The sequence below is a fragment of the Halyomorpha halys genome, unplaced genomic scaffold, assembly GCF_000696795.3.
Source record: "Halyomorpha halys isolate HHAL.00 unplaced genomic scaffold, Hhal_1.1 Scaffold1653.1, whole genome shotgun sequence".
Lineage (NCBI taxonomy): Eukaryota > Metazoa > Arthropoda > Insecta > Hemiptera > Pentatomidae > Halyomorpha > Halyomorpha halys.
The window spans coordinates 110,495-134,900 of NW_027109677.1; the positions used below are offsets into that span (position 1 = coordinate 110,495).

General features: G+C 31.1%; 1 protein-coding gene across 1 annotated transcript in view; it reads left to right on the top strand.

The window, feature by feature from the left end:
- gogo (golden goal) overlaps positions 1-24,406 on the top strand; it is a gene marked incomplete at its 5' end in the record, with an annotated part of 228,264 nt that overhangs the window by 109,949 nt on the left and 93,909 nt on the right. The window contains 1 exon segment of the mRNA XM_014435703.2: positions 8,138-8,406. Coding sequence (XP_014291189.1) covers positions 8,138-8,406 — 269 coding nt within the window.

The window sequence follows — 24,406 nt, forward strand, 5'->3', positions numbered from 1 at the left end:
TTTTTTTTATTTTAGTATGTATGTGATCATTTATCAATATTACCTATTGCCCACAACTGTGTGGCAGATTGTAATATCTATCAATAAATAAATCTAATCTTATCTTAAAAAATAAAAAAAATTTATTATTATTTTTTTTTTAGAGAGGAAAATAGTACAAAGTTCATAATATACACCCAATTATTGATTAGAAACGGTTTTAGAAATCATAGATCAAAACGCTCAACTTTTTAACTTTCAACTTCTCAACCTAACAAATTGTTTAAAGTTGAATAGCTAATACCTAGTCCGTACTTGTATATCTAATATTTCTTTCTAGCATCAAATTGGGAGGCATATCTACCAGTCTATCTTATCTTAATACCTTCAACGCCCCACGTAGGAGGCGAGCACTTATTCTGCAATATTCCTTTACAATTTTAATTAAAATATGAACCGTTAAACCCATGTACGGTCATGGATTCACTACTTTGTAAATTGTAATGTTTTTTGAACAACGGTTGAGCAAGGAGGTGATTTTTTCATGACCACGCTCAACTGCCAGAATTTTCCCCAACCAAGGGAACCCACTTTATAGACTAGTGACCACAGGAGGGCACCCGAACCAACAAAGTTGGCTCACGATTGAAGTATCTGAATGAATAATTATTTACCGTAGCAGGATTTGAACCCAGTTCCATGAATTTAGTAGCACAGTGTCTTACTCGATGACCCGCTCTGCTAATGATTTATACAATTAAATTTTTATATTAATATCATCTAATCTAATACATCTTGTTTTGCCAGTGTGGCATTATAGGATAGGCTGCCGGGTCCGCTGAAGGCGGTGTCATCGATGATGGCATGCGGTTGCTTTTATATTAATATACAATTCAAACTTTTATATTAATATCAAGGCAACCACATGCCATCATCGATGACACCGCCTTCAGCGGATCCGGGTGCCTATCTTATAATGCCACACTGGCAAAACAAGATGTATTAGATTGCCTGCATATATACATTCATTTCTTCATTTGTATATATTTCATTGTTGTTCTTATTTTTTCTAGGAGGTCAGAAAAAAAATATATATATTAATATCATTTAATCAATAAACAAAAAGGCCCTTGCTCGTTATTGTTATCTGGATAGCCAATACCTAGTATCTACATCCATTAACGTCGTTTCATTGTATAATTTAATAGTTTCGTCTAAAATGTCACAAAAAATACATGGAATACAAAATATTTGGTAGTTATCAATAGTTTACAATAGCATTATTTTATTATAACATTATTTAATTATAGCTAGATATCGTAGTCAACAATCTTCAGAAAATTCACAAGTTTAAATTTTAAATCAAATAGGAAATAGTTGATTTGAGTTGAGCCTCTAATTGCTGAGCGGGAGAGCCCTCGTTTGGTTTGGGATAGAGACCAGCGGCCATTGTTGAGTTCACTAATTGATTCTAATTTAGGCGAACAGATTTCATTTCGTTGAAAAGGTGAATGCTTGATCGGGAACCAACTTAGCCCTAACCCAGTTAACGATTCGCGCTGCTCTAACTTTTGTTCCGAACTCCGAAGCGGTCGTCTGTGGGTTCTATTGGATGAGAACTAGTCGTGGACCTGTTCAGTACTTTAGTTTTCACAGTTTTTTATTTATTTTTGAGCTCATTATAAACTCTTTATCATAGAATATTATATTATACAAAATTTTTAGAAACTAAAAACAAGAATTTATACATAAAAATCTGTATAAGTTGATTGCCTAATTAAATAAAGTATATGTAATAACAAAATGAAGTTAAGATGTGATTTTTATTAGTAATTTTTTAATAAACAATACTCTTATATTTTTGCTTTATTTAATACGATTATATTCGAATTTGATTTTATATTTGTATACCTCATGTATAAAATGAGGTATAAAAATATATTTTTTTTATTATCATTTATGACCCTTAAATATTTTGTAATAATAATAATTAATGGCTTTAATTTAAAAATCAGTATAAATAATTAGGTACAAACTTATTATTTTTTAATTTAATTGTAATAATATTAACCAAGGTTTTTTTGCTAATAATTTAATTGTAATAATATTAACAATGTTTCTTTGGTTTACAAATATTAGATAAAAAACAGCCAAGGCTTTTCTTGGTATCTAAATTCCACAGTCTATTTTTTGTTTTGTTTTTTTCACACCATCAGATTGTTTCTCTGAATAATATCTCTTGTAGTGCTTATAATAATTCTCTCTTTATTCTTGAGGGTAGTGTCTACCTTCTTTAAATCGTAGGCACCGGATAAAAACCATAAACCAATGTATAATATAGTGTTTTAAATAATAATAATAATAACAAAAAGTTTAAATAATATTCAGGACCTAAGTTATCTAAATCCAACAGCCATTAAACATCTAGGAGAACGATCTAAGGAAGAATGTAAGTGGATGGAATAAAGACTAAGCAGACAAACTAAGCGAGGAGGACTTGCGGTGCAGTTGGGCACTTGGGACGGGGCTGTGAAACCGAAGCTAAGTCCCTTATCTTAGTGTAGGGCTTAGCCGCGGCCGGAGGATCAACTCCAACTAATTACTTCTCTCTCTGATTTTTGCTAAACTTCTCTGCTCAGTAGATGTTTCTGTCCTTAAGTTACTTCAAAGCATATTTATTTCAACCTATGTTTATTTTTTACATACGCAGATACTTAAGCTGTGACATCACGTAAGTCAGAAAAAAAGGACAAAATGTTTATATCTTAAGAAAAAAAAAACTAACTGATCATTCTAGAACAGAATGAGAATTTTACCCACTTTAAAAAAAAAAAAAAATTAACCACGAACCAGCTAATGTAAAATGTCATTAGAATGCTACCAATAGGTAGTTTATCTACACGCCTGTAACACTCCAATTCAACTTAGATCAGATTGACTAAATATGTACAGTTGTAAATAGCAATAAATAAATATAAAAAAAAAAAAATTCTATATATGATTTCACATTATAGACTTTTTCATATACACTAAATCCAATGCGAAATACTGTTTTTAAAATATCTTAATTCGCAAAAATTAAGATAAAGAGAGCCTGAAGTCATCTAAACCCATCTTCACCTTTCATCCACCAGTGGGAGCGGCCCTCCCTCTTCTTTGTACCCCCCGGCCAGCGGCTCTTGGGCCAATATTGTAACCTCCGCCTTCAGCGGACCCAGCCCAACCCCTTATAATGCCATATGGCAAAGGAAGGACGACAGTTACGTTTATATATACTAAGGTAGATATTAATATTGTTATTTAAACTAGTTAAGAGAAAAAAAAGAAAAAAAAAGTAAAGAACTTTCCATAATGAAACAACATCTAGAAAGCGAGAATACATTTTTTATTGTTAAAGTAAATCTTATTAGAAGTATTTGATATATGGCCCGTGAATTGATAAATGATGGCTTCTTTTTTTTTATCGATAATGGCATATATGTATTTTTTCGTCATAATTTTAAACGTCCTGTTTTTTAACGCAATCCTGTAACATAGATTTATGATTAATGAATGATTATAATGCAGTAAGATCATTATGCCCTAAGATCTAATTGGGACTATTTTAATAACGTAATATAGAATTATTTTTTAGTATTTAGTACATCTCATGTTAATATTTATTTAATAATATAATCCGCCTTCGTTCATACAACATAAAATAAATAGAAGAAAGTTCATGAATATGCTAAAATGAATTAGGAAATAACAAGTAAATCTTTTTAGGTTACCGTTCGTACAATTTTAATATGATTTTTAAAAAAAGTACACTTAAAAAAACTTAATGGATTTTTAAACTTTTAAATCCTATTTTCCATATTTAATAATAATGATAATAAATAAAAGATAGGCAAGGTGAAATCAAAGGGAAAAACATTTTTCTTTTTTTTTTTGTCGATAAAAGTATTTAAAATTCGGAGCGGATGAGTGAAGATGGGTGACAGTTTCTAAAAGGCCTTTTTTAAAAGTTAAAACTTTAAGACAAAAGAAACTTAGGCAGGCAGCTTTTCATTTTTAATTCGTAAGATGATTTTTTTTTTTTTTTTTTTTTTATAGATAATTCAGTACGACATTCTCTAATGTACTTCAAGATTTATTATCCGATGAAAATTAAACATGTACTGTGAAGAATGAACGTATAAAATTAATTTTAAGATCTCAGATGGGCCATATCTTATAAAGCTCTTTAAACATCTAATAGATAGTAACTCATTTTAGTCACACATCTACTAAAATTAAAATTATATATAACATTTACGAGAGATAAGAAAATAATTCCTGAAATAAAGGAATCCTAATTTTGGTTCTGTCTTTTTTGTCTACTTATTTTCTTCAATCAAAATTGATTTTTCTAAAACTTTTATGTTTTCTTAATACTTCTATTGAGGACGCTATTATTGATGTATTTCTAGATTAAGGATTTAATCTTTTGAGAATAATATCTATGGAAATGTTATTAAAACAAAGGTTTATCCAGAAATTATTTTTTTGCGAAATAAGTTGAAATTATGAGTTAGGGAAATAAATTGATAAAATTTATACTATGCCGTTTCTAAACTAATCCGCAATATTTTTCCAAGTTTAAGCTAACTAGCTGTTTTCCAAATATAGGTGAGTCAAATAAAATAAAATAAATCAAACGCATGTGTTAACGAAAGTAGCCGATGTCATTTGATCAAATTTACATAAGAATATATCTACAATAATCTTCAACAACTTTTTTTAAATCTAAAGAGTAGTTTTTATAATATATACGTGAAAGAGAAATAAATTTGCACATGCGTACATGGTTTACGCACTTTCTGTTTTAATTATTTTTTCCAATAAAAATAACATAATATAAATTCATTAAAATATTTTTTTAAAAAACAAAGCGGCACAATAAATTATTAATAAAATGTTTTATTACATATGTTTTCATTACAAAAAATAGATTTTTTAACATTATTACCATCTCTATCTGTTGACTTATTTTTTCATTACGAGATAAATATAATTATATTGTAATTGGAATATAACGAGATGATAACTATCATTAAAAAAAATGTATAAAAGCAAGTACTCTGGAAAAATGACTTGAAATTGGCACCGATTTTTAACAAATAGAATCTAAATTAATAATTCACGATCAGATCAACCATTAGTTGTGTAGGTAACAATATAATAAAATAATATTATAAAACAGGAGCAACTATAAGTTTCCATCCGTAATGAATTGGAAAAATCTGCAGCATTGTTAAGACAGCGTTAACCATTTTCTAGACATTGTCTTCTTTACGGGTATTTAACAATATCAGAAAAAGGATACAACAATCTAAAAGGATTAAAATCTGGAATAATAATGATTAAAAACCTATTCATTATCTTGAAAAATTGTGGAGAAGACCTCTACGTAATTGTATTATAACATAAATTTATATTATATATAAAAGCTTCAAAGTCAAAACATTATTGAATTACATGGCTGATGTTCTAGGTGGAAATAGGTGGAATATATTAGAAAAGTAATGATTTTTAACCCGCAATGTTATAACACTACATTTGCAACGCACATATTTTGCATTAAAGATTTATTTAATGAATTCATTAGTTTACTTATTTATTTTTTTATATGGGTATGGAATAATGAAGTTTAAAAATGGCCTAACTATAGGAAACACCCACCTGTTGCGGTTAGGGTTAAGCGTTATAAAATTTAACCTAAAGACTTTAATAGGCTATAAAAAAAAAAAAAAATACTTTTACCAATTATTAAAACGCGAGAAGGCATAAAAAGCAAAAAGGATTTTCCCAATTATAACGAAAAGTATTATTTTATTTTGCTGTTTATGAACATGTATTCCAATGACTAATATCATATTTACAACGCAATAACTAATGGTTGAAAATTGATACCTCGTAATCTGTGTAAAGATAGAATTCATGTTTTGGTGTCATTAACTTCCCCAAGTTTCGTGTAGATTACTGGGCTCCTCTTGTTGTTAACGCTGTTTTTGTGGTTTACGAAAAAAAAAAAATGAAAAAAACCAGGAACACAAAAATCATAAAAAAATTGTCTGTTGTCAAATTTCAATTTTTTTGGTTTCTGGAGGTGGTAATAACAAATATGAATTGTACATTTGAAATAATACAACAGTTTTACTAAAGATGACGAAGTCGTCATGCGATCGGGAAAGATCGGGTGGTCTCGGTTTTTTTTCTCTTACATTTACTCTTAAAATTCTGAAATATACTTTAATTATACATCGTTTATGACTGCTAACAATGAGAACTGGTCATATTCTTTTAACAAAAAAAATTAAAAGTACAGTACAGGAAAATATTATTAAAATATGGCATTTTAAGCCCGTTACACTATTTCAATGAGATAAGACCTGCATAGTATTAAAATGCACTTGATTCCTAAATAGTTAATGTCACATCCTAGCCATATACTCGCCTTTAATATGTAATTTCAGTTTTCTTCATCTTTTCGCTTTTGAGCTAGGTTTATCACACACTTTTGCGAAACTTGACTATGTGAATTCGGGGGGGACCTCAAATTGTATATTTCCGTTGAAAACTTGAATAAAAATTTTTGTAATATCGCAATACTTCTCCTAACTATATATTCTCTATATAGGTAAATGAAAGTTAAAACTAGACACTTTACGGATCTAGTAAGTTTGTTAAAGTGAATAAGTAAGAAAGTGGTCGAAATAATTTAAATGTTTAAAATCCACTGTTAAAGCACTCCCTTGATAATTTATTATATCTTATCCAAAAAACAAAAAGATTTGTTTATATAAAAAATAACCTTCACGATATCATAATGTTTTGCTTTAAAAAAATAAATCTATTCCGGATATCATCTAACTTAAACTACTTTTCCTGCACTATCTGGTATTTTACTAAATCAGAGAGAGATATGTCCTCACATTAAGTATCACTACTGAATCCAAGCTTAGAAATAAGCTGACTTGTTTAAAGTAGAGTTTGATAGTATCTTAATGAAAAATATTAAAAATTTAGCCTATTCTGCTTCACTATTCAATGGTCCAATATCACAAACCTATTGTAGGAAATAAAATTAATAATATTTATTTTATCCAATTATCTTATTATATATTTAGGTTTTATTTTTATTCATCATAAAAAAAATCACACCTCTTAATGATACCATAAACTTAATTTGTTGTTTTTTGTTAAGAAGTCGTTGAAGCATAAAATGTCCTAAGATTGGAGGGGTTATCTTTTGCTGTAAAATAACAGCTGGTTATCTGCGGAGACATCTTTGCCGCAGTTGGCAGGAAATATCCGAGCATTACGGCCATATCGGATTCTTAACCTAATTCCTTATTTGCTATTCTCAGGCTTATTTATGGCTACAATTTTCTTTCCCTAATCTTAGGATACAATTTAAATCAACCGGTTTTAGATGTAATTTGAATAAATTTCATCTGGTCTAAGAAACAGGTTTTCAAAGCCGCAATTTATAGTCGCACATAGACGTATCAGTGAATACAAAGCATAATTATTCATCAAGTGGCTTTAACCGCGGCACCCTTGTTAGGCCAAAAATACTGAACCTTTTTCGGTCTAAAACGATTTCGTGGCACATATAGTCAGGTTAAATATATTCCACGGTTATATTTAAAAATATTTGAATAATTAAAAGAAGAAAAAAATTTCGACAAAAGCTAATTTCATTACAATAAAAATTATAAAAAATAATCAACTATTTTTTCTAACTCTCGTAAATGGGAAATAATACTCGTAGTTCGGAAGAAGTTGGTTTGAAGAAACATGTTCTGCATTGAGTATTAGGCGCAGTGTAGGAAACAATGATGTAACCATGAAAAAAAACATATTCTACTTCTTGAAAAATTTAAAATTAGAAAAAATTAAAAGAAGAGAAAACAAAGCCCAAATTTTGTGAACTGATTTTTTTTTTTTTTTTTTTGTTTTATTGGAAAACTAATTTTTTTTCCAGTGCATTAGTTAATCTTTTAGAAAGATGACTAGTGACATCTTAACTAATCATTAGATAATCATATACTAATTGATTAGATGTGATTAAAAATATAATTAATAGTGACTGAAACTCGAGAGTTTCTACATTAATGATTGGATGTTACAGATGACCTAAGATGCAGCGGGATCGAGCTTGTCCTGCCGGCGGAGCACACGGCCCTCTCCGGGGACTTGGAGGTGCACGTTCTGGGTGGTACCCCAGGCCTACGAGGAGTGGTGATTCTCTTGGAGGGCTCTTCCACCCTCGCCAGCCTCCCCTTCTTCTGGGCCAACGGGTCCCAGCCCGTCAGGGTCCGATTCCCATGCGGCCTCGTGTCCAAGGGTGGCAGGTTCCAGGTCAGCCTTCGCCTCGAGTCCGACGAGGAAGCCGTCAGGGTAAGAGGCTTTTTAAGTATAAATTACTCAGAAATATATATATGGTTAATATAAAGTAAAGCATTAAATATTGTTTCACAGTCAAAATAATCACGACCATTTTTATTCTAGGGTATATTTTAAAACCATAATATAAAACCACAAATAAAATCATCCATCTTCTATCAGTACAACAGGCGCTTGTTGCCCTTTGCTTGCTCTACTGAAGCCAAGCATTTCTTTGTTTCTTGCATGGGTAAGAGAGATCCTCAGTCACCGAAGATTCAGCCTCCTCTTGGCCCTCCATAGGATTACCGCCCTACCACCTGGGCATACCATCTAGGAGATTCATGTACCACCTACTGTACACTCTTTTATTGTTCATCCTTTTAACATGGCCAAGGCATTTTAATAGTTGCATTTTTATATAAGTGGAGTTGCTCATTTCCTTGTAGAGCTACTAAATTATTATTGTTAATTCGGCTCCAGAACTCGATGTCGAGTTCTGGCCTCCTGCATCAGCCTCCACCAATCATTTCGATCTTGTACGGTCGCCATCCAATTCCTCACTCTCATCATGTTCCTCTGCGTCTTGCTATTTTATTTATTTTATACTTATACTTATTATTTTACTTATTTTCCAAATTTTATTTGAATGACATAAGAAGAATTTATTTTGGAATCTTGGAAGTGAGTCCCATCACTCATATCCTAGTTATATTTTAAATATTTTACATGTATAACTACATAAACAAATACATAATTACCTGGCATATGTATACAAAACATGCGTATGACCTCTCACTGAATACTAATGAGTGTGCTATATGACTCTCTAGCAATGAGAAGACTAGTACAGAATGGATTGACAGGCAGTTAGAAGAGTGTTCAATCACAGGCCTTGTTGCCCCTCGATAACTAGCGCCCATCAGCACTTATCAACACTTTTGCAACTTTAGCTTCAGCCAACTTTCATAATTAGCCCAATTGTTTTCAGCCTTCGAGTTTCTCAATCATCACCTTTACTCACTTGAGATGAGAAGATTTCATATATACATGGTTTAGATGATGTTCAAACCATTGTTATAAAAGAATAACTCACTAATTGGGAGGAAAAATTAGATACTGTATCCAGAAATAAGCAAAAATATAATTAATATTAAATGTACTCAAGTTCAACTTACTTTTATAGTTCATGCTTTTTGTTAGCTATAAATAATGTATATTTATTTTTTTTTTTAATAATTATGAGAACTTTTACGGGTTCATGAATTCAGTTCATTGTAAGGAAGTACTGCTTTTAGAACAACGAATGTGATTTTTTCAAGATCACGTTCAACCGCTAGTGTTTTCGCCAATAAATGTTACCCACTTTATGAGCCTGAATAGATCTGAGGAGGGCTCAAGAACCCATACGGTTGACTCAGGGCTACATTGTTGCAAAAAATAAATTTCTGCCACAGCCGACCCCCTGTCCTCGCAGTTTTTATCAAATTTGATTCACATATCTTTCTCGCCTATGTATAAGAGTTCTCACCAGTCGATGGCATGTATTTTCACGGTTTTAATGGCTTCAAAATATATTTGATTCTTTTTCATTACTATTTTGATTAGTACTTTAATTAATAAATTAAATAAAAAATTAAATGATACACTTACATTATCGACTTAATGCCAGAGCTGTGACCAATATTTGAACTGTACTCACCTGAAACAGATAAAAATAATTATTGTTCTAATCACATACCTATGATGAATTAAAAAAAATCATGTAAATATTTTTTCATTTATTTCTTTTTTTTTTAACAATTTAAAAAGGACAGTTTATGTCCTTAAGTTCTTACGTAAATATAATAATAATAAAAAAAAAGACTACGGGAGTAACCCTATCCTACAAACCTATTCGTTCTAGGATACGGTGTTTTATTAAATCCTTAAGCAAACTAGTGGGTCGTTACGTAAGTTTTCTATAATAAAGGAAATGGTATAGTAGTCAGGCATCTTCCACTATACGCAACCAATGTTTGCAAGTACATTCAGCCCTATGCGTCTGTGAATGTAACCTTAAAAAAAAACTCTTTGAATTTGTATGTGTCAATACAATGAAAGTATATTAACGTTTGTTGTTTTTTTTTTTTTTTATTTCTTGAGTTTCTTTCAGATGTGGAAACAATTATCAAAAATACTTATCAAAGTTATAAATAACTTAAAGAATATAGTTCCATTAAGGATAAGAATCATTATAAAAACTTTTAATGTAAGACTTACTAGCCCAATAAGTGCTTTTTAAACGCTAGTTCTAAAAGGATCGAAATCCTATAATTATAAACATATTCCTAGCTAAGCATATTTTTTTTCTTAACACCTCAGTACCTTGAATAACATTTTTAAAATGTCTTTTAGCACCCTATAGATGACGTTTATTTAAAAAACTCCATTCCTGTCTTGGACAGAAACATCTAAGTGACCAAACATTGGAATATCAGAATTAATTAAAGTTTTTTTAATATTTAATTTTATCTTATATTGCTTTGATAGTGTAGAGCTCGAAAAAAAAGGGTTTATTTTGAAAAAAATATTTTTAGAATGAAACTAGGAGATGAACTGATTTCGAATACCACAACTTTTTTCCATGTTTGGCCCAAATCTGATTAGTCGTTTTATAATGGTGTGCCAAAGAAAATATATTTTCGGATACTTAAGTGAAAAGGGCGGATGTAATTTAATTAAATTGATACGTTTCCGTTTAGCTATTAATCTTCACATTCCCTAAAATTTCATTGAAATCGAACTAAGGATAGGAAGTGTTATTTTGGATCCTGGATTAGACTGTATGCAGATAGATTAGGAACCAACTGTATTCATTGATATATTAAACGCAAAATGTTAGTGAACGTTCTATTCTCTGAACAATAAATTTTTTCATTATGTCAGATATTCCATGACAATTTGTTATACAACTGTATAGTTTATCAACTATTAACCACCAGAAGCTGTATAATATTTTGATTGAACAGGGACTACCAAAGAAATTAGTAAATCTAGTAGGGATATACCAGTACTGGGGTATGCTGTTGATTTGGTATTATTAGGTGAGAACGAGGACACTATAAAACCAAATGCAACTACTTTGATACAATCTAGTAAAGAACTAGGTCTTGAAATAAATATAGATAAAACAAAATATCTATAGTAGTAGATTTCGGCGAAATAGATACGTATATGAGGAATCCCATTTGAACTGGAGAGGTTTAAGTATTTAGGTTCAAAGGTAAATAGAAAAAAACAGTTTAACGATAAAAGGGAGGTTAAAGATGGAAACTATTTGTTATTTTTCAATTTCGAACTTGCATAGCTCCCACTTTCTGTCCAGAAACATAAAAGCTATTATTTGCAAAACTATTATCCTTTCTATTGTTCTCTACGGATGCGATACGTGGCCTCTAACACCAAGGGAAGAACGGTACCTTTAGGTTTTCGAAAATAAAGTATTACGTAAAATATTTGGGCCGAAAAAAGATGAGTTAATTGGATAATTTAGACGGCTACACAACACTGAATTCTGGGTACTGCAACCAGGAAATATAATTCGGGTTGTATTGTAGAGCATTAGATGGGCGTGAAAGGGCTTAGTAATGTCCGGACCCATAAAATGTCAATTACCCTGCACCGACAGGTAAACGTCCGAGGGGTAGAACATATAGTGGTACAGCGTAGGTGGGAGGATTACATCAAGACTGATATGGCACTGACAAGTGCTATCGGAATCGAACATTCAGATCCGCTATGCCCTTATTATGACTAATAATTAAATTTTAAAAAATCACGAAACTTTCTCTAAGTTTCGAAGTGTTTCATTCATGTTCTCATGTTTTCAACTAGAAATCATATTCTAGGCGCTTTCACAACAAAGGGAAAATTTCTGTGATGAAATAGATTTTCCAGGAATGTCCTCTGAGATAGATGAAGTTTCCAGATAATTTTCAAGACACGTCCGGCTGGAAGTTCAGACCCATAAAGTAGAAGTGATATCTCCTTTATATTGCCTGAGGAACTAGTTGGTAGTTCTGCTTCCTATAAATAACACCATTCCTCAAGAGGAATGTAATATTTTTACTTGGTGAAGTTTCTCAGGAACTTAGACTAAGTTTAAAAATAAGCTTGATTAATTACTTCATCCTCTGAAGTTTCGAAGGCTACAAAAGCGTGCCTGCCTTCCGCTAATAACAACGAAATTAATTTAACCCCTCATTTTCTTTCGTGTAGTTCATTTTATGTGCTTTTTATTTATAATAAATTTTGCATTATAGTATAAATGCAATAATTTAGTCACAATTGTATAATATTCTATATTAAGGATATATTTGAAAAGTCCGAATTTTTAGATCTTTGAACTTCTTTAGTTAAGAAATTCATGTAGACATGTTTGTTTTATTGATAAGAATACAGATTGTTATGCTTAAACTTTCTTAGACAAGAAAACTTATGATGATCTTAATTAAATTAGCTATAGTGTGAAAATAATGATTTTTTTTTTATTGTACGGAAATTGGATTAGGCTGAACCAATTTCCTCACCTCTTTCAATTGTACCATGGTTTTTAAAAATTTTATGAATTATTTTTTCACTGATTACTACAACTGTGGTTCATTTCCAATCCTATCATTCGTTACTATACATGTTGACTATTATTCAATTAATTTACATTAATATTATTTTGGTTTACTTCATTATTTTATTATATATATTTTTTATATGACCTTCCATATATATTCTTATCGTTTTATCATACTTTACAATAGTTGTATCTTGTTTTCATTTAACAGATACGAAGCCCTGAAAAGTAGGTAGAACGGTTAGTTTATAATAAATAGTTTCTGCTCTTTTTAGTACCTTTTTTTTTTACCAATACCGGGATCTACAATTATTGGAATTATAATTAATAAAAATAAATCCTATATTATATGCTTGGATTTTCACCAGAAATATTTTGAAATCACTTTAAACGATTATGTAGTTATAAAAGTTTTAATTATTAGAATATTTAGCAAGAAAAATATATGAACTAATAAAACACCTAAAGTAGTTTCAAATATCTACCTTTAAAAAAAAAAAAAAAAAAAAAGTTTATCCTATTTTACCAGAAACTTCATTAGGTTTTTATAGATAATATAAAATCATCTAATGCAATCAGTAATAAGTTTTTCTTATCCCCCTGCAAAAAAATACATTGGTATATTAATAATCTTAAAAATGTACTATTTCTGAGCTATGCGCTAATAATGTTTAATATTGTTCGCAACTTTTTTTCTAGTGGATAAATCAAGAATTTCTTTAGAAATAAACATTACCATGTCGATACGGAACATTTTGGAAAAACCAGTATGTAGATGGGTCCAGTATTTGAAATGTTTATTGTACACAAAAAATTCTAAAAATATATATATATAATTATCGAAGGAATGAATAACCATTATCACCACACATCTCTTAATTCTATAAACGAACTCATTTTTAAAAAATTCATTTAATCATACAGATGAAAAAAAATGAAAAGCAAACACGAATTTAATTAGGCTACGGTATGCTGAGAAATAAATGAAACTTCGATATGAAAAACTAGGTAGAAAATCTCGTTATAAAACACTGATGAGCTCTGGTCAGGAATACTAATGTCCAACAACGTGGAGGGAAATATGAAAAAGAAAATTAATTGACTTTTCAAAAATACTTTTCCGAAGTATATTACATATTCGATTGTGATACATTCGGTTCACAGACTAGTTCTGTGATGTCAGGTATAATATATCACGTACGTTTAATATAATATATAAATGCCAATATTTTGATATATGATTTGTGATGGTGCTTTTTGCTAAATCATCAGGGTTTTCCTGGAAAGATTATAAAAAACGATATTAACAAAATTAACCATTTTTGGGGCGTAGCTCAGAAAGTACACTTTTTTTCATGGTTATTACATGCCAATCGATTTATCTCTTTATAAAAAACATGAAAAAAATAATATTGATTCTATTAAATAATTTTTATTCACTAAAAAATAAAAAACAATGAGAATTTCAGTAAAGTATGTCAACAAAATTGTGTTTTGGAAAAAGCAAATCATTTTTGTTTTTAGCATCATCTGAAACCCTCAAAAACATTTTTCAAAGAAATTAAATTTTTCAACTTGATTTATTTGGATTTTTTTTTACCGGAGACTATTGTTCATAATAATCGTTCATTCTTCTCTACATTTTATCAAATTCTCACGTTAAAAGACCCGTTGGAAAGCTGAACGTCTCCTGTTTTAATCTACAGTAACCACGTTTTTTAGATTTAATGCTCTATTAAGGGCGAAATATTAGTTTCAAATTATGGCAAACTTCACAAAAGTTTTATTTTATATTTTCGGTACTAATTTGTTATAATTAGATGCACTTTCTGTCCTTTGTCGCAGTTTATAGAGCCCTAAATCCCTGTCAAGTTTCGTATAGAATGATTGAGTCGTGTTGAAGTTTTTTGTTTTGTTTTTTTACCTTATTTTTTATTATATAATGTTATTTACCGCTATAAACTAAATAGATATAATAACCAACTTATTCGTATAATATAATAATTCATATACATTATATTTAATGTGTAAATAACTAAATATATTAATTTATATCAAACTTTCAATCGTATTCAATTGATCTATATGCACTCCTAAATCTTAGAGATGCGTCTAGAGCACACCCAGACTCTGCAAAAAGGGTACCAGCTCCTTCAATATGTTACATGTGATGCAGTGATATCACAGACTTTCAATAATGTTATTTTTTTATAAATAACAATTTAATTAAGGTTGTCTAAGTGCTAAGTAAAAAGAAGTATTTAAAGTATCCTTCCTTGTGAAAATCCCTTTTTTTCGTAAAATTTAATATAAAATTTTCTTTTTTTCAATAATAGCCCAAGTGCCCAAGAGGAGAAAAAAAAGAAGTTATTTCACCCCAATTTTTGATTACTTTAATGAAAGCTGTTCATAGTTGAATGTTGACATTAATTACTGCCAACCATAGTAAGGATTAATAAAAATGACGGCTCTTTGACATATTACAAAAAAAAATCATTGTTGGATTTTTTATAAGACAGAAAAAAATTGTTTTTTTTTTAATTTTTAAGAAAAATGACTTTTTAATTAAAAACCAATATAGCAACAATTTTAAAGATATAGAACTACAATTGGAAAATTAATTTTTTGTTACCTTTGAATCAGCCGCCATTTCTTATTACTAACTACCTAACTATGGTTTGTAGAGTCATCTATTTTTACTATATATATATATACATATTTTTCATTCCCGTAATTAAACATTGAAGCTAAATAAAAGAAATAACTTTTTTTTGAGACATTAAGTCATATGAGAAGATATCTACATTTATAATTGTTATTGATCTTTCATATTATCGAAGAACAACAGTAAAACTATTATTTAGCTTTTTTTTTAAGTTTTAAATTATCGCGACTATCCGTCTCTGAGGATATCTGGCAATTAAATCCCAGTGGTAGAAATGATAAGTAGGGTTGAATGAGATAAGAAGATTACGTTTGTATGAGCAGGTGTTACAGCATTTGTTCCAGCCCGGTTCAGATTACATTGATTAATGTCACGTAATTTAGTATTTTGGAGACTTTGAGTAAAATTATTTTTATATAGAAATTTATTGAAATCATCAAGGTTTCTATAAATTTAATTAAATACTTTGACGGGGTTCCTCAGTGGTAGGGAACTGTGTTACTAACTCCAAAGGCCTTGGTTCAAATCCGGCCCTATTCGATAATTATTTATTCTGTTACTGTAACCAAGAGTCAAACCTCTGGGTTCGGGAGTCATCCAGGTTCATGCCAGACTCATAAAGTAAGGAAAATCGGATAGTAGCACATGATTCTGACTAATGAACTCCTTGAAAAATCGTCGGTCAATTAAAAGTATTCAACCCTTGGCCCTTCATGGGTTTATGGGTAGTAGTACAGATTTACATATCGCACTAGTATTTCTAAAGTGACATAACTCAAAAATCGGTGTTTTTTGAGTTATGACTATGAAAGAAATTGGTAAATATATCTTAATGAATCATCAAAACTGTATCAACCTAGCTTCAGAGCTTGTCCGCCAGAGGGCACTTGTGTCACTCTTGCTGCCTTAATGCTATTCCCCCTCCATAGGCAAGAGTGTCACATTGTCAGTTGTCTTGAATTTTGAGTTGTGTCACTTTAGAAATACTAGTGCGATATATGAAATCAGGTTGGACAATTTAAGAATTTAATTTAAGGACAACGGAACATCTTATTTAATTTTTCTCAGCCTTAAATTAATTAGTTTTCGGAAATTTAAATTATCCATCCTTCAATGATGTTCAAACGACTAACCTGGAATCCCCACAAAGGACTGAAAAGACAGGGAACTGCACGTCGATTTCAACTATTTTTACAGACAAATGCTCTAAACTTTCAATTCATTACAAAAGACTGATCTAGATGACAATTATAAGGCCTATCTGGACTTATGGAGTAGAGCTATGAGGCTCCACTAAACCTTCGAATTCCTATCGTATCCAATCCTTGTAATCCAAAATCCTTCGTAAAATCTTCAATGCCCCTCACTTTGTAACAAATAAAATCATCTACAAAGACCTTAATGCTTCATATATAACCAATTCAGCCCAGACCTGATATCAATCAATCTAAACTTGCTTCTTCTATTTCTGACAACCCTCCGAGGCACCTGAAAAGAAGATGGCCAAGAGACCTTCTAGTGTAGAAATATGATTAGGGGTGGGTATGGGTACTTTCTCTATATCACTCCATTTTGATCTTACTTGAAAATTTACTTAATTTGTTTTTGTGTAAATACAGTTGTAAATAGCTATAAATAATTATAAAATATAGCGTTATTTAATTAAATTTTTTTAAATTAAAACTTTTGCGTTATAACATGATTTTTTTCACTTAGCTCTTGAATTGAAATTATCAATCAATTTATTTATACTATATAATATTTATTGATATTGATCCATAATAATCAGTTAATAACAACAACCAATAAATCAAGCCCTCACACACATATTTATAATTATCAATTAAACAACGGTATTATTTTTTATAAAAATTGAGGTAGGGTGATCGATGAGGAAGCAATCATTACAGTGAAGCTGGTTAAGGATTTGCAACGTCTCCACGCCTACGCACACTTGACCCCCATTTGTCAGCCCGATAACTAATTTCCTTTGAAGTACCACCGTCATCAAGTTAAGTTTGTTAAACATACTTCACGTCCTTGATAATATTTGGTATTCCCCATTATTATCAATAAAACGGTGGGGGGAAACTAGTCCCGCAAGGGGGTCTATTAGTCTATTTTGCCAACCCCTAGCGCTACCTTGAAGTTACCGCCGCGTACTTTCTAAGACAGGAGTCAATATTCATTTCTCAGACCCGTCAAGAAATAAATACAAAAAGAAGACTTAATAGTGAATTGATTGGAATAGTAGTAATTCATAAACTCCTACTAAGGGCCGTTATGAATGTTCGATTATGATTTCTATCAGATATCAATTTCCACTTCTCTCCAATGCCGTCTCGACTGGTCTACCTACTTTGTCACCGATAATTACCATATGTCCTAGGTCGCCCTCGCTTCCGAGGACCGCGTTGATTCCAATCAAGTGTGTGTTTCTCTATGGCGTTGTTAGGCTTCCTTAGGGTGTGGCCTATCCACCTCCATTTAGTTTTAATGATTAGTTCACTTATTGGCTTGAGGTTAGTTATATAGGAAATAATTTTAGGCCAGTAGATGTTTTCCGTATTCCTTTTGGTGAATCTCCAAGTTAAGAATACGTAAAACATTACAGAGAGGAAATATTTTTTAAATAAATATTCTATAAAATTGGACAAATGATCAGTTCGTTCTTTGCATCGTTGTCCCATATTTCCTCGTCCGTTCTTCTGTCTTCAATTTGCGTCTGTAATATTCCAGTGCACTCTTTTCTATTCCCTTTGATTGGTTATACGCAATACGTAATCCATTTCAACAATAAATAGAAAGGAACACAAAATACATCCTTAGCATACTCCAGTTGTGGTTTTAATAGCTCCAGAAATTTAGCCTACATAAAGAACCCGGTTCCCGAAGTCTTAATATAATGGTGTTATAATGCTTAATGTTTTTGTTGATGCTACAATATGTTATTCATAATAACTGGGGCTAATCTTTAAAAATGTACATACAAAAAAATTCTCCTTCCTATTTATTACATTGAGGAAATGAAATTGAAATTAAAAATCGGTGCGAATTTTCCCTCGGGGCGATAAACGACGATCCAGTTCCAAACAAAGAGAGAGGTGAAGAAACCGTCTGGGTTGAATAATAAGATTTATTCAATATAAAAGAGCTTAAGTCGTTAAATTGTCGAGCCGGGGGTGCTCTTAGCGGTAATCCTCGTAATTAAAAAGGATGGAGGAATCTCATTAAACCGCCTCTACTCCAACACTCTCACTCTTCAAGATCTTTTCCATCTGGTGGGGCCTTCCGTGCAAAATCAATGGCGTCTTAGGTCTCAGGCAACTGCCATTGACTTTGATACTCACCTTAATTTCATTAACGAAACCTATGACTGTAGATTATATATTTGGTTAGCAAACTAGAAACTTAAACAAGTACTTAAAATTATAAAGATATGGTGCTGCTTGCAGTCAAGAAAAACAATTAAGACATTTCGATCCACCGTGCTGTACTTCTTCAGGGCTAAAATAAAAAAATTACATATTAGCCAGAGCTAATGTATGAGCATAAAATTAACATGGAAATAAAGCAGGTATTGCTAAGTACTGTTTCGGGATTTAGTCGGTATGCCAGGATAATCGCTGAACTCAATTATCAAAAAAAAGTTAATTGATTTATATTGATTCCTGCAACTCCACCTTCGAATCTGTATTACTTATTCATTTTCTTTTTCCTTTTTTTTTCATCCAAAATATATTTATTTATAAGAATTTACAAATATAAAATAGACATAGCCTTGTAAATATATACAATAATTATATCAGATCTTTTATTGCCTCTTGGCATTATAAGATAGGAGTTAAATGGTCAGCTGAAGCGGTTTAATACTTGGATGGCATGTTTACCGGGGGACTCACAGAGAATGGGCAGGGCTGGGCATTCAGGCTGCAGAGTCAGAATTCTCCCCCTCGTCGAGGACGTCGACCAAGAGGACAGTGCTTTGCCACCTCAAAGGTCTCGGTGGTGGGGCGATCTCTCGGAATTGTGGATTGGAACAGGCTTTAAGCCCTTCAAAGAATTTGAAGTGCCTACGGCCTATGTATTCCGGCACAGACAGGAGTTGGAGCTTCTCACTGATGACTCTATTCCTGGCCCGCTGGAGTGTGGTTCCTCTGACTATTTGCCGAAGGAGGGAATTCTGGAAGCTCTGCAATTTGGTTAACGTAGTCTTGTAGAGGTGTCGCATGAGTGGTGCACCAGCAGCAGAGTCGGACCTATGAAGACCTTGTAGATCTTCAGTTTGAGTCGTAGCGAGATCTGTTGCAATGTGAGCAAGCAGGGTTCACCCTTCATTAAGGGAGTCTCAATATTGAGGCAGACTCAAACCTGGACCCGACGGTAAGAAATACTGTGCGAATTGCTCACTGAGCTACCTCCTCCCTTTGTATACTCATAAATAATGAAAATGTTCATCTCAAACAAAAAATGTAAGAAAAAACAATAAGAGCTATGGGCCATAATTAGAAACATGGTTGAATGGGATGCAGTGTGAATAGTACACTAATTATCTGTTTGGCATTTTCTTGTTTGCTTCTCAGGGCAACTAACCTATTTAGAACCTTATAGAACCTGGAGTCACATCTGGTGCTTTTAACTAGTATCTTTTAACAAATTATTCCGAATAAATATAATATATCATTTAATATAAGGAAACGGTTCCATTTCATTCATCACAACGATATAAAAATACATACTAGGTAAAAATTATCTTAAATATTTGTCTAAAACCTAAATAAACTTAGTAATTATTATTAAGGGAGCGCGGTAGCAACGGGGTAAAGCGCGTGGCTACTAACTCCAAGGACCCGATTTCAATTCTGGTTGGGCAGAAAATTGTCCCCCTGCCATAAGTCAACTCCTGTGGGTTCTGGAGCCCACCTGGGTTCTATCCAGCCTCTTAAATTTGGTGCCCTTACTTGGGTAAAAATCTGGCGGTCGAGCATGATTCTGACAATATCACCTTGCACAACCGTTAGTTTAGTAGGAGTACTTCTTTACAAAGTACTGAACCCCTGGCTCTTCATGGGTTGTAGCAGCACAGATTTTTTTTTTTTTTTAAATAGTTTTTCTAATTGCTTAATAGAAAAAATCAAACATATAAATAAGTTTTAATATAATTTGATCAGTTTTGACGATGTAAAAATAAGAGGAAAAACTACAATTAAAAGAAAAAAATTAGGAAAACCTATTTATAAGAAGTAGCTGAGGACAGATTTTAATTTTTTTTTTTTTTTTAACTATTAAATTTAGAAATTTTTATTAAAATCATAGGATATATGAGTTGCTATGTTATGTTACGTTGGATAAAAAATAGGTTTTATTGCGGATACGATAGAGAATCATCAACATATGGCAAAAAAAAAAAAAAAAAAAAAGAAGAAGAAGAAGTAGGAGAAAATAAAGTTTTGAAGTTAGTCGAACGATTCTATGGAACTTATAGAATTCCTCGAAAATTGATCTACACTAAGCTTCAGCACGTGCTCTATACAGTAGACGTCAATTCTTTCCATGCCCATAGCATAGAATTACAAGATGAGAGCTAAAAAGAAGAACTGAAATATTGACGATTCACTCGTACTCTCTCCTAATATCTATAATCTTTTTAAGATATTGAAATATTAAATCAATAATTAAAACTAACAACTCCATGTTGTGAATAATAAATTTGTGTTGAAATGTATAAAAAGCTATAATAGTGAAAATTAACAATTATATCAATAATTATTGTAGAGAATATTAGCATCAGTTGTCGTATTTTAAGTACTATAAGAATGTACTAAAGCTAAAACAAAAAAGTATTAGTATTTTCAGTTCGTCGCACACATTCGATGAACAAAGGTCTATAATCGAAAAATTTTGACGAGGTAGATAAAGTTCTATTCAGAAAATCGGACCAGCATGTACTTTGGATTTAAACGTCCTCTACCACTGATCAATGATCATACCTATCATCGTATAAATGAGAATGATTATAAATAAAAAGAAAGAAGAAATCAATTCACCAAAATAGTGGTACAGAGTAACATCTGTGCATGAGATTGGCAGAGATAACTTGCAATGACCAACATTTTTTTTAATACCCAATCTATAATTAATGATGGCTTCGAATCTGTAAAAATTAAATAAAAATATTTGATGTTGTAGCAGAAGATGAGTAGAAAAACAACCAACCATGTTTGAATCAAGGAGGTCGATTTGAACTGATAAACTATTGTGGTTTTAGGAAAAGTTTTCCAACTTTAACGCTGAACGATTTAGTTAACTAATTAATAACTAGATAGAATTTAATTAAAATACCTAATTATTCAAAGATTTATTAATTTTAAAATATAAATTACATATCTTTGCTTCATGTATACAAAAATTAGGTGATACTTCCATTTATTTTTATAATGAATGAACATAAATATCTGTTTAAATAGGTTGTTTTGAATAAATAACATCTTGCTTATAGATGCAAGATTTTAATAATCCAAGATACAATACAGCAAGATCAATGGTACATCATAGTTTTGTAACACTGAACACATACAAATAAATTCTAAAGCTTTCTTTAAATTACTCTGTTATTATTGTTCTCAAAAAAATAAAGATTATGTAAGATAAATTTTGCTGTCAGGAAAGGCTCTTCTCGTTACCATATTTTAAAAAAAATCTTTTAAAAATAAGTGTAAATTGTGATTTAATTTGTTAATATCAAATGCAGCAAAAAAGATGTCGATTCCACCCCTTATCATTATCCTCTAATATCAATGACTATAATTGTTGTTTAAAAAAAAATTAGTAAAATTATCAGGCATGTTCCTTCGCTTTTAAAAGTTGGATGATATATTTTTCAACAAAAATAATATATTTTTTCGGGTGAGGGAATTTCAGAAATTAGTTTATTGCTCATTCCATGTTAATTTAAAAGAAAATCTTTTTTCATGTACCTAAATAAAAAGTATTTTAATTTTTTTTAAATTAATCTATTGATAGTTACAACTGTTTTAAAAATATATACAATTAGTAAATTTGAAGTTAGTTATACAATGGTATAGTACAAACATGTGAAGAATCTACCCATCGATAGCACTCCAATAAGTTTTTCAGAGGAGAAGATGTTGAGGCTATCTTCTTTCAGACCCCTATGAGGATAATCAAGTTAGAAACAAGTGATTTTAGGTGCTTAGGAAGGAACGTTGAGCTCCTGATAGATAATGTGACAAAGTGATGGGCATTAAGGATTTTACAAAAGATTTCAGATTGTGAGAATTGGATACGAGAAGAATCCAAACGAAAGTAGTGGAACTCCGAAGATCAATTCCTTAAGTCCAGGCCTTATTATACTCATATAAATAAGTCTTTTGCAATGAGTAATAATTCTTCCGCTAAGATTAAGCTTTATAGTTTAGCCACATTGGTCTACGATAGGTAACTGTTCTACCTGAAGTTTATTTATGCTGTTGAAGGCATTTCCCAAGCAGATATAGCTAATGGTTATATTTAATGGTTAAATTTACGACCAGTTTCCCGTAAGTTTGATATACTAAACTAGTTTCTAACAGGCAGTATAAATTTAAGCATCTAGAAACAAGTTTGTCAGAACGACATTTTGAAAATCCTTATTATTAGATATTTGACAAATCATTACCATAATAATTACGAATTGTACTACGGACATTTTTATCATCTAAATAATATTTTGTATATATACTTATTTATTTGTGATTATCTTCATGAATTTTATGGATTTTATAGTGGGGTGAAAAGTCCTGAAAGAGGATAAAATTGGTGTCAGCATCCGGAGTGGAGGGTGTAATACAGGAGTTCAAGTGTATTAAATTCCCGTGTTGGCCAAGATCTTATTAAAAAAAAAATCCATTAACTAAGGGTTCCGTTATAGGGAATGTCCGTTGTTCAAAGACGCTTCACAGTATTTACTTTGTTCTTTAGTTCCTATTTCTGATTATCTCCTTCGTTAATTAATCTTTTGAAAATTTATTGTATTTGTTATATTTATATACCGTAATTTAAGTTAACTTTTTTTCCCAACAAGTATTAGCCTTCCACCAATTGACATTCCCAATATAAACATCATCTGAATGTTTGCAATAGAGGATGCCCTAAATCGGAGAATTTCTCTAACCGAGGGATCGAACCAGGAATTGGAAGTGAAGTGTTTAATGATGACGGAGAGAGAGGTTGCTCCAGCCTACAAGGTATGCGGGAGTTGAGGGCCCTTGTGGTTGGCTTCCCCTAGTGGCACAATCAACTCCTCCATCTCATATTCACTCTTCAACTAAAGTCAAAGAGCTCTGTTGTCCCACCGCCTCGGGTACCTTACCTTACTGATTAGCTGTGGTAGGGCTCAATCTTACCCTAAAGTCCGATCTAAGAAACCCTTCTGATAGTCAACATTACTTCAATGTTTAAAAAAAATAAATAAATAAATAAAAGTTGTATGTCCAACCATTTCAGGGAAATGGCGTCGAACATTATGTTTAGAAAAAGTGGAATATTACCTTTTATTTGTAACATAAAAAAAGAAAAATATATATAATTTTATTTGAAAACCTTAAGAAAATCGTAAAGAATAGAAAGTTAGTGATCCTGAACCACATTTTTACTTTCACTTACCTATATATATATATATATATATATGGAATATAATAGTAAGGGAAAGTATTGCGATTGTGCAAAATTTCGAATTCGAG